The following is a 13,090-nucleotide window of genomic DNA, read 5'->3' on the forward strand; positions in this document are numbered from 1 at the left end:
ATATATATTGTATATATATAGGTATATATACACATGGTGTCCTGTCACTACCGCATTATCTCTTAAGAACGTGTTCTTGAGACGAAATTTGGAGACGAAAATTCTACGATATACCTGAGCGCGCGAAATGTCAGCTCTGTGATTCGAGAACTTTAACCGCTACTAATTTAAAAACTATTATAGCTTCAACATTTTCATATTAGAATTTTCGTCTCCAAATTATCTCAAGAACACGTTCTTAAAAGATAATGCGGTAGTGACGGGACACCCCGATACGTATATCTTTTATTTCTTCGTACTATTAATGACGTATTTCTGTAAATGGAGTTGACTTTTCCTTAGCAAAAATTTCCGCATTATCGCTCTATTTTAATTATAGTAATATAAACAATTAATATTACCATATGTCAGTTTCTCAATCATTATAAATCACCTTTCAAATCGCCGATCATAAATCTTCTTTCCTCCCGACTAGTCCCGATCGTCAATTCGCTTCTGAGCGATTCAATTAATTTGTGCTCTTTAGCATGATCTTCTCGCTATTTTAACAAAAAGAAAAAGACTAATTCTAAAGCGAGAAACTGTTAACAATAAATAAAATCTTTTAAGGAGCTCAAAAATTTTTGTACATACATACATTATTGCTATAGATTACAGAGAATATATATATATATATATATATATATATATATCCTCTTTTATATTCGTTAAAAAGTTTCAAAATATCTTACAATTAGATTAATAAATAATTAAAGATGTCACATGTTGTCAAAATTATAACAAAGAATGATTAAACATAATTAAAAAATCTTTATTTAATGCAAAATAAAGCCATCTTTTTTTCAAATAAGCAAGTCAACTCTAATCCTAATCGCAAGATTAGAGTGATTTCATTAAATTTCAATTGTCATTTCTCAATCATCAAGTTTCTCAAATTACAGAAATCAGTCGATATTCGAGGGTGTAGTGGGAATCGCCGGAAGTAAACGCAAATAGATTCTATAAGCAAAACTAGTTACGTGTGAATTCAACGACATACTTGCAATCACAATGCACATAATTTAGTGAGGTTGTACTAGTAACAGTCCGAAGGTACATTCAAAACGGATCAATTTCAATTTCTGAAAGCCCGTACATATACGAGGTGTCCTATTTTATTCACCTCAAATATATCACCTCAAATATCTCTTGAACAGTGCATTTTAGGGAAAAATGTTTCAGACAAAAGTTTTGGGGGACTTCGGGATTTCGAGGGGACATAAGATGATAACATAAATTTGACCCTGAGTGGCGTTGTCAAGGTCACTTTGAATTTTTTTAATGGAACCCCCATTTTTCATTACATATTCTTGTAGCACACCTCGAGAGCTTTCCGAAACACATAAATAAAATGTTCTTTGGGTAAATAAATCTTGAATTATAAAGCTTGAAAGTTACAGTACCACCGGCATTAGCATTATTTATTTAAAGTGCCCAAACAATGACTGAAACCTTTTGAATGTTGTTCAGGATCATGAGCTTTACAACATGTGTCAAGGCCATAATCATTGGAGATTGTTTCTCTTATTTTCATTTTTGAAAATTATTTTTATTTTTTGAAAAAAAAAGAGAAACATCTTCCAATAATCATGATCTTGACACATGTTGTCAAGCTCATAATTCTGAACAACATTCAAAAGGTTTTAGCTAGTGTTCGGACACCTTGGATGATGCTAATGCCGACGGTACTCCAACTTTCAAGCTTCATAATTCAAAATTTATTTCATAAAAAAATATTTTATCTATGTGTTTTGGAAAACTCTCGAGGTGCGCTACAAGAATATGTAATGAAAAATAAGGGTTTCCATTTAAAAAATTCAAAGTGACCTTGTCCTGACCTTGACAATGCCACTCAGAGTCAAACCAATGTTATCATCTTATGTCCCCCACGAAGTCCCAAAACTTTTGTCTGAAACATTTTTCTCTAAAATACACTGTTCAAGAGATATTTGAAGTGATCGATTAAAATGGGACACCCTGTATAGTGGAGCAAAAGTGACATAATTTCGCGGAAAGTGAGGCTAATGTAAAAAGAGCGTTTTCCAAAACAATATTCAAAACTTAAACAAATTTTTAGAAAATGTATAATACTTTGTTTTGGGATATTTTAGTAACAAAATATCAAATATTATTTTCCATTTTTACCACTATTATATGTATGTGTATACATGTATCTGCGTGCAGAAGTATTCGGAAATACATTTTCTTCTATTGCATTCAACTCAACCAAGTGAAAACTTCAACTAGCTCTACAAAATTATATATCATATACGCTACACAAAAATATTAAAAATAATACGTAAATTCTGCATAAATAAACGGCCATATACGCGCGATACTTTTAGATTATCACTTACGGGACTTTCGAAACAGAACAATTGAAAAAAATCGCACGGCACGGGCTTAACAAGATCCACGACTACTTCCGGTGGTTCGCGCGTTGCACCCTTTAAAGATTCGTGATTGATGATGGCTCACCGTTGCTTCGACCGTGGTCGGCCGTGGTTTCGTTCATCGAGTTCAGCGAGCACAGGTGTGGAAGAGGACGGCGGTGAGTTTTATAGGTGGTGTGATGGTGTGATAATGTTGCGTGGCTAGCGCATCGCACACAGACGATCGTGATCGGTTCTCGTGATCGTCGTGATTCAAACGGTCTCCGATACCGGGAGCGGTGGCTGCCCACCGGAAGTAGTCATGGCGGGCGCGGTGTTGGCGGTGTTGGTGGGGGCCGAAAGTGGCTGTAGGGCCTGCATGTCGCAGATGTGGGAATCGCGCTTCTTTAGGTCCTGGAACAAGCGGCATTTCGAATATGTTTGAATTTATCCTTCTGTCGTCCTCTCTTCTCATTTATTCTTCATTCTTCTCACATCCCATCTCTCTGTCTCTCTCTCTCTCTCTCTCTCTCTCTCTCTCTCTCTCTCTCTCTCTCTCTCTCGCTCTCATTCCTTTTTAATTTTCTCGTTCACACTTGCATTTTCGCTACTTTTACTCTACCTTTCACTCAATTGTTCTCTAGCTTTTAATCTCTAGATTCAGACTAAGCAATTATACATTATGTCTACTCTTTCCCTCTCTTCTCTCTTGTTCTCGCTCCCTTTTCTCCTCGTCCTCCTCGGGAAAGAAAAATGATCATCGATGCCACGATCAAGTTGGGATGTTAATCATATATGAATTTACATTGTGATTTCAAGGATTTTGATGATCTAAGAATAGAAATGAATCGTCGCGGATTGATGGACTTCGAACGATTCTCGAGGGTAAGAATCGCGTGTGAATCTTCCGAGGACGAGGGGAATTCGGGAAAAATTTCAGATGACTCCCGAGAAGAGACAGAAGAGCGAAGAGAGATTGAGAGACAAGGGCTGGGGGAACAAGATGAAAAAAGAATTACGCGTGCAGAGAGAAACATGCGACGATATACGATGCGACAGATATACGAGCGGAAACAATCGAGAGGAAACCAGGGTGCGAAGCAAACAATGGCAACACAGTTAAGGAGGTTAATAACAACAACAACAACAAAACAACAATAATAAGAACAGTACATTCCATTAAACGTAGAACATGGAAGTAGAAGGAAGCAAATAGTGCACGGAGTCAAGACATTTCGCTGATACCAAAATGGTATGTTTGTTCGGTACATAACAATATATGTACGTTTATTGCTTAAATTAACTTAAACACGCAGTTTAAGCCAACTGTAAGCGGAATTACTTTTGAGCTTGAAAATAACGTAGACATCTCCATTTATAGATTATAATATTTATGTAAATAAATAGGCTAACCTGACTGTCTTAAAAAAAAAATTGCAAATGTACCATTACAATAATTATAACAGTTATAAGAAACGTGTATGAATGTATTATATATCTTACGTTAAAGTCGTAGTTGAAGGTTAAACCATTAAAATTGTAAGATTGCATTTCTGTTTCTGCAATGCAAACTAGCCTTTAATCGTGGTAAAAATCTTAACGTTTTCGATCCAATTTTAAATTTAATACTTAAGGAATACGTGCGAGAGGTAAAAAGACTTAAGACAAATAAGTCTTAATATAAAAATGAAACATGCGATAAATTTCTGAAATGCAATCATAACTTATGAGTAATAATTATCAATTATCATGCCCGCTTTCCAAATTATTAAATATATATTAAAACTATATTAATAAATCACAATTAATAAAAAATTTTCTTAATTTTATATTAATAAACTGGAATATAAGATTATTGTAATTTTTCTTTGAGCTTATTTTGTGCAAGAATAATCAGGACAAAACTGTTGTATCTTTCCAGAAATTGAGACGCCTGTAAGATCGGCTTTGCGAGATAGAAGTATAATAATATAGAGCGGAAAATCGAAATCGCTTTTGACAGCCGCATGCGAAGTGCGTTAAATACATCTTACAAGCGCAGATCATAAATTGAACAATTCCTGATGTAATCGCAGCGTAACAATTACAAGCAATCGTCATACTTTACGTAGTTTCTAAGCCGAGTTTATAGCTCGTCCTGGCAGCATGACCCTCTCGAACGTTAATCGTACGCAGAACTTTACCGCAGTAATCACACAGTTAATGTGTTGCGCTTTAACACCAGCGTGACTTACTATGCTACGTCTTTCGTGATTAATAACAGCAGATCAGTCTTATCACAGACGTTTAATTATGCCATTAGTAATAAGGCAGTGTAGTGGTAATTGCAAATCGATTTCATAATTGCTAGCATAAATGCGCCGAGATAACGATCGACTAAAGGAAGATAAAGCGGAATATAATTAATTACCGCGCAATTCATTCTTATTTGTCTTATTTTGTTCGTTAGAATCTCCAGAAACTTTTACAAGGTTAATTGAAATTTTTTTAGAGAATTTTACGTATATCGATGCGTGTGATTTCAGACGTTATACCGACAAAGTTACGAGAACTAGAAACTTAAACTAGCGCCTGTAAAATTTTCCAGATAATATGAGAGTAAGTCTCTGATAGGAGAAATAAATTGTTGAAAATGTAATAAATGTCAAAGCAGTTTAAAAATAATTGTAGCAGTCAATTTTTAAAGCTGCGATCGCAGATTTTTCTTTTAAAAAGCGACTTTCTTAATTAATTTCTATATATTAAAATGAATAATTAAATATTTATATCTTATAAATAATGTTTATCTTCCTGTCTTATTTTAAATTTGTGTTAAGATAACACGTATATGCAAGTTGTGTGACGTATCTATTGAATTAAGCTATATGACGTAGACATACACGAGTGACGCTCCGGCTCTATATTTGACCTTACATTTCTAATGTAATCTATATATTACATCGTTGCTAATAGTGAGAAACTCAAATAGAGGATTGAAATCCTCAACGTATATCTATCGTCATATCTTATTTAGATCCGTATGCCAATTTCATATATGTACTTTCTTAGAGTCGCGAGCTAAAAATGTTTAAGAACACTGTACACGACACGTGCCACGTGAAGATCTATACATATGTGATATAGATATGCAATGAGTATTTTTGTATATCCTTTGAATATTGAAATACCCCTTCCCATTCCCATCCTGGATTTTCGTTACCACCGCCGTTATTTACTATTGTTCAAAAATATGTTTAAGACGAACCTAAAGTTAAATAACAAGACTGTTGACATTGTTTTTTCACTTAAAAAGTGGATAATTATATGATATCCGTAGTTCCAGAACACTTCATAAACACTGTTGGATATTTCATTGCCCGTGATGCAATTAGCACATCGAATAGCGTTGAATATATACGTTACGCTACAATATACGCTAAAATATTTCAAGATAATTATTCATTTATAACTACAAAAATTCGGCATTACTCCACTTGCCCACCGATGGCTAGATCCGCAAGAACTGCAATGCAGTAAATTCTAAGCGAGTTTAAGGCGCGTAGGTCGACCTCCGCGCGACACGTTGTCGCTGCATGAGCGCAAACATTAATCCCTCGCAATTGCACGACGGAAAAGCGTTCGGTCCAATAATGCCTTTACTTCACAAGTCCTAATAATTTCCACTATACAGCGAGACTCCACGTTACGCCGCAGTGCATGCAGTTACATGCACTAAATCGCGACGTGTCCCGAGGTCGCGCGGACGTATCGAATCGCTTGTGCAGTAGCGTGTTCGAGAATAGTCCAAACATCCTGAATCAGAAGCGATAATTCTAGAGAGGCGTTAAATTCTCCAGAGAAATAAGGAATAGAGCTAGTAAGTGATAATATTCGCAGATAATTGTGAACATAATAGTAGCAATATGAATAATCTTTTCCAATTTTCAAACTTTTTTTTTAAATCTACTATAGTGAAGTAACGCCTTCTTTTTTCAATGTTTAAAAACTTAATATCTTAACCGTATTATGCAAAAATATAAAATTTTTGCCAATGTGCTATAATAACAAAAAGGATTTATTTTATATATGTACATATATTATATATATTATAAATTTATTTTTATTCATTTTTACTCATAGCTTATAGCTAAAAACCAATATTCCTCTTAGAAGTTCAAATGACGATCTTATAAGTACTTGACATTAATTGACAAAATTTCTAAATAATTATAATTTAATCTCATTATTATAATTTAATTTCATCGATTAAAAACAATGTTATCAAAATTAATTAATTTCAACTATAATAATTTGACTAATAAATTATGTAATATAGCAATAGTAAATTAAATTAAATTATGTTTTAATTAAATAACTTTATTCTAAGTTATCATATAATCTTTTACCCTTCTTTTATAGTTGGACGATAACAAGATTACAGCAAAATCCTATGTGGGGCAAAAAAAATGTCAAATTAAACACGAAATAAATCGTTATTTCCATTTGAAAAGAAAACGAGATTATCGGAATTTAAATAAAAATGAAATTTACGACAAAGCTATTTGCATCTTTCATTTCTCTCACGGCATATAAACGTCCACAGATATTCGAGGCACATTCTTCTAATAATACCTGATGAATTTATTAAAGCAGCAAAACGCAGAGAACAGCTTGCATAGAAGTGCCCCCATTATGAATCTTTGGTACGACGCAATACTGACTCTGAAATCATTTCTACATAAAATCGCGATAAAACGCATAAGCGCCTCACATGCGGAAAGAGATCAAATAAGAATATTGAGACGACGTCTCCCCAACTTCATGCGCAAAAGCAGAGAGACGTGAAAAATATAGAAACGAAGTGCCTTGAATTTTAACGCTCGAAAACGCAACCACACACATATATATATAAATATATATGAGTGTCCTACAAAGTTCCACTACATTTAATAGGTATTCTTTATTTCGCATGCTTTATTAATAATTAGGCCAGTAAATAATTGAAGCATCAATAATTAATGTCTCAACAAAATTAAAGAAGAGAAGTTTCGTAATCAAAATTCCGTCTCTGAAAAAAAGTATTGACAATTTCACGCATATACATATAAAATTATGCACACTGTGCAATCAAGCTAACTGCTCGCGATATGAGCATAATCTCCGATGCCGGTACAATATAATCCACCGGAAACAAATTTATTGCAAATGCAGAAAGCGCGATCGATGAACGTAATACAAGCGTACTAAATGGAAAACTCGCGTTATTACTAAATGAACTGTTTAATAGCCAATGCTCTTTCTGCAAAGAGTGCTAAAATTAGCATTATATTATTAATCAGAAGTTTGCAAGGGGATTAGAAGAGCTTGTACTAAGATATTCATATATGTATAACTTTAAATTCTCTTCAAGGTCGACAGCAAAATTCTCTGTTTTATATGTATATATGTCGTATATTCCATTAATAGTAACACAATAAAATATACGTATGCATAATAAGCGTAATAAAAATATCATTAATTCTTTTAATTTACTACAGTTTTATGTATAATCTCGGCTAGATTTATTTTATTAACAATGTTTTTGTAGTAACAAGACGAGGTATGTGATTTAATATTTGCCGGAAAGAGAGAATCGTAAAAGAAACGAATTGAAAGATTTAATCAAGCTGATAAAGCTCCGTAGGATAAGCATTGAAAATTTAAGCAAAACTTTACGTCACGCCTTTAAACGCATTCAATTTAGACGACAGCCCCGTAAAGACTGTTTTTACGGTTAAATTTATTCGCTGTATTGACGCGGCGGGTTTATGCGAAATTTAGTAGACATTTACGAGGATTCGGTTAACGTACCGCGGCTGCGAACGAGCGATAGTAGATCTAACTGAAATAAATGCGCAGCCTTTGCCTTTGATAGTCATTTTCGTAACATCTAATTACATTTCGTATGTGGGAAACATCTCTGTCACTACAAATAAGATAGTCTAGATAATCTGCTTAATCCTCGTTTCGCTCGCTACGTGTTAATTCGCATCTATTTAACCATCAGTTTATTTATTTATTTACTTATTAGATTGTACGAAATAATTTTATTATCATGTATAATACAGATTAGATATAAATACCTCTTCTCTCAATTTATACGCGGGCTAAAGAAAATTTAAAGAAGTGAAATAAAAACTTAGAAATTTTATCTCAATTAATTTTAACCATAAAAAATATAAAACTTAATATGCCATTTTCAAATTATTTTTTACGTACAATATTTAGCGTCGCCGCGCTAGTACATCGCTTGATTACTATAACATCTTCAAAATGACATCCTTCAAACAATTACCTCTTAAGTGAATGCATTTTTGCATGCTCCCTGTGAAGTCCCTCATAACTTCTTGCAACATTTGCTTTGATGCTTGCAATTTCTTTACAAATATTTGTTTCAGGTTCAGCAATTCTTCGAAATTGCACTCAAAAGGTGATCATTTAAAGGATGTCATTTTCAAGATGTAATGATTATCAAGCGAAACTACGGTAGTGTTACGACATCAAGTATATAAAAAGAATAAGGTAATTTGTAAATTATGTTCTAATTTTGATGTCATTAAAAATAATTGATTAAAGTTTCTGAACTTTTATTTTATCCCTTTAAATTTTCCCTCTTCTTTGACCCACCCTGTACATGTAAATCTAAATAAATATATTGAGAAATTAATTAATAAATTATTAAAAATTAATAAACACTTAAATAAAGAATACAAAGTTTAGAAACTATGATAAATATAAAATACATAAATAAAAATTATAAAAGTAATATAAAAAATAATATAATACAATAGTGATATAAAAAATAAATAATATAGAAACAAAATCTCTTTTAATAACTTGAAGTATATTTGCAATTTTAATTATTAATTTGGAGAGAATGAATTTATTTAATCCATTTTACAGTAAAGCAAACGAATTATAAATCAACCGATACCCCGATTCAAATTGCAAATGTTTCAATAACAATTCGCTTGTTGTTACTCGCAAAGTATAAATTTATCCTTAAAATACCGAACCGGAGACAAAATAGAAATACGACAAGCAGATAAACTTGCCATGCGTATGCAAATGCTGCAACAACAATTTTATATTACTCGTTTAGGAAACATTAAAAAAAAAATTTTTGTGTCGCACGTGTGAAATGTGTTGCAGAAAGCAGTAATGTAAAAGAAAAAAAAGTGAACGTTCGACAAAACCGAAGGTATTTTTCAGACCGTAAAATCTCGAAAGAAACACGAGCAACTTCTATTTCAATCGCCGACGCCTTTAAATCGCCTCGAAAGAAAGTGATAAAACTACAAAAAAAGGAAGGAAAAACGAGAGAAACTAACGGCCTATTTCGCGGCAGTTGTATATGTGTTTTTCTTTATATACCACTCTTTATACCTTAACTTCCCGCTCCCTTTGAATTTTCTGCTTGTCACATTTTCGTTTAGTTAAAAAAAAATATGAAGGAAGCGCGAGAGAGAGCCAAAAAGATGCAACTAAATTTAAATTTACTTATCTAAAAAAATATCAATTTCTTGAAGCTAGAACTATTCACATTATTTTGCAATTTATAGCAAATTGAAAACACATCATATTATATAAATAGATTGTTTCAGATTTTGCGCAACTCTTTTCATTTTTTCGATCAATTTTGAGGAATTTAATCTTTTTTTAATAAAACTGTCAAAAAAATATTATAGTTATCATAATTTAAGCTTAAAGAAAAAAAAGGATAATAAAATTTTGTTTTTTATCTAATTTCAAAAAAATTTTGTATTAATAAAGTTTTAATTGAGCAAAATCGATTTGAATTTATCAAAAAACTTGTCATAAAAGCGATTTATTAACGATGGTGGAAGATGCCCGTCTCACTATTTTAAAATCACAAAATAATTAATTAAATAAAAGTTGTCCTAGTTTTCAGAAAATTGACATATGCTTTCAAGAAGTTACACATCCAAGAAGTAACGTTTTCTAAAGTTTTAAATGTTTGAAAAATAGTTTAGAAGAATATGACAGGATTTTTACGCCGCCAACGTATTCCTTCTTTTTTCGTTGAAAAAGTATAAACGGGAAAATCTAATCCAAGCAGATAAATTTTACAAAAAGAATGAGAAGACCGACGGTTGAAAGGGATAGCGGAAAATATTCCGAGAGCGATCTCAAAAAGGACAGCGCAATTTTTCCTTCACGACCCTTCGCGCGCTCGAGCAACTCCGGCATGTTTTGTCCTCGAAGTTTAAACAAAAGGAGAAGGGTGTTGTAGGTCGCGCAGGGCACGAAACCGCAGAGATTGCATGGTGATGAGGTGTTATGCTGTAAAGAAAAAAAAGTGCAAAGTCGGCGCATTACGGCGCTAATGCCCGTCGTCAATTTTCGTATTCACCAACAAGATCAGATTAGTGAAACTCGACGTGCTTCACGAGGACAGTGAAGCGCCCTAAATTCCGATGCCTGAAATATCCATGCCATCGGAAGTTAACGGTGTTATAGCCCCTAGATACCATATTTATTATTAAATTAATAACAGCAACGAGTGAACGTGAGTGAACCTATTCTTAATAGCTAAAATAACTTTTTTACATTGTAAATTAACATTTTAATATTGCAGATCATACGTATTTATTTTCACAAAAAACTATAATTATTAAAAATATGGCAAATTGTGCAAGTAGGTAAAAAAGAACTTAGAATTTTTGCTTCTCACCGACGAGAAACAGAATATATAAATTTTCTCTAAATTTTTCCCTAATAAATGTTACCTCGTAAAAAACTTTTCTAGTTTTGTGAGCGTGATAAAGATGGTTTTATGAAAGGCGATGGAAAAGAAAAATTTGGTCAATTGCCAGTATATAAAAAATTAATTAAGCAATCTATTTTTCTCGAGGGCCAACCAAGAGATTTACAATAATTAATTTATATTCTCCATCATATTTTTTATTAAACGTATCTCCTGTAAATTAATATTGAAATAGGAAATGTTTTCAAACGTAAATTTGAAAGAAATTTTTGCAACTTACATAAATTATGTATTAAGAAAACTGTAAATTAAATTTACAAATAAAAATATATTGATATGTGATATAGCGTGAATAAATTAACTATACAAATTACCGATATGTTATTTTAAAAAACATAAAAAAACAATAAAAATATGTAAAAAAATTAAATCATCACATTTATCCGTATTTATGTATCTGTAAATACTGTGGAAATCATAAAAAGTCGCTTACAGATATGAAGTAAAATATTAAATATTCGAAATGAAGCAATTAGCGCAGGAAAACTATCGAGTCCTTAAAATGCTGGCACATCCCTAAAAGCATCCACCAAAAACCCCCTAAAAGCAAGGCAGCCATACATCCATAACCACAAGAAGCAAATTGCACGCTAATTAATATGTATATGCACAGCCCCATCGACGAGCCTCCAAGGGATGCAAGAACCCCTAAATAAGCGCAGCGGATAGAGAGGATTTTTTTTCGAGGATGAAAGCGGACACCGAGGAAGCCAATCCAGAGATTGATCGCTCTTAAAAGCATTATCGAGCACCGCGAGGGATGGATGGTTTGCTGAAGGGATCCTGATATGTTCTTCACGTCATGGCAGAGCACGGAGAAGCGCGCTATCCAGACACTTGATACACCACACGTAAACTCTACCACATATATGTATGATATCTCATCATCATTAGCATTATCATTATCATCATAATCATCATTTTAACAATTGTCTGCCAACATGGTTATCTTTACCTTTTTCCGCACCTGTATACGGTCGCCGTATATAAGCACCACTCTGTCCTTGCTCTCGTTCGAGGTAAGTTGGTAGGACAGGCTCTACACGATTTTCAATCGATCGGTCAGCGACATTAACGTCATTATCGATCGCGTTATTCGTCGCCGTAAAATTCGTGCGTTTTGTTATTTTCATGATCGTCGAAGATTTTCATCGACATCGTCATCGTCGTCGTCATCGTCGTCGTTGTCGTTGTCATCGATTTCATCCATCGTGTTCCAAGGACGTTGATGAAGATGGAAAGATGATGAAACAGCGCCAATCGTGGGTCCAAACGGCAGCGTCATGATCGTCGTCGCGTTGTCGTCGTCGTCGTCGTCGTCGACGTCGTGGGGGGTCGGTGATGGCACGGAAATGATGAAATAGAAGAATTTGATTGATTGACGTTGTGGATTTCGCGCGACTGTGTGTGTCTTTGCTTGTGTTGTTTGTGGGTTTTTTTCGGTAATTTTCTTAGTTCGCGCGAACGATCGGCGAGTCGATATAGATATACGTATTATTTTCGCTCTATATACATGATATATGTCTCTCTTATACTGTTTCTCTCTTTCTCTCTCTCTCTCTTTCTCTCTCTTATTCAATTTCTCGCCCGATTATCGCGATTTCTCGCACCGCCGCTTTCCGTCTTTTTCGTTTCTCTCACCCTTCTCTCTGTCGGGGAGAAAAATGTATTTATATACATAAATCTTTTTACCTTCACTGTGATTACTCTAAATTGCATCAGCTTTACGTCGATAAACGAGCGCGCTTCTCAGCTCTCGTTCGTAAAGCTCCGGATTTCTAGCGCGTTACACATATTAACTTTTTGCCGATGCCATGCATCCTCTAATGCATTTCTCGGCTGTTATCGCTCATGCGTTGTGCGACACGGTGAG

The 13,090-nt window shown here is 33.7% G+C and overlaps 1 protein-coding gene across 1 annotated transcript in view; it reads right to left on the minus strand.

Moving 5' to 3' along the window:
- LOC105461951 overlaps positions 1–13,047 on the minus strand; it is a 16,525-nt gene extending 3,478 nt beyond the window's left edge. Inside the window, exons 1-2 of the mRNA XM_011708474.1 lie at positions 12,173–13,047; positions 2,518–2,825 (exon numbers count right to left, since the gene is read on the minus strand). Of these exons, the coding sequence (XP_011706776.1) occupies positions 2,560–2,825; positions 12,173–12,350 (444 nt within the window). The 5' untranslated portion in view covers positions 12,351–13,047 and the 3' untranslated portion in view covers positions 2,518–2,559. The remainder of the gene's footprint in view (positions 1–2,517; positions 2,826–12,172) is intronic.
- Positions 13,048–13,090: the final 43 nt, after the last annotated feature.

This window comes from Wasmannia auropunctata, unplaced genomic scaffold (genome assembly GCF_000956235.1).
Source record: "Wasmannia auropunctata unplaced genomic scaffold, wasmannia.A_1.0 LD274219.1, whole genome shotgun sequence".
Classification (NCBI taxonomy): domain Eukaryota; kingdom Metazoa; phylum Arthropoda; class Insecta; order Hymenoptera; family Formicidae; genus Wasmannia; species Wasmannia auropunctata.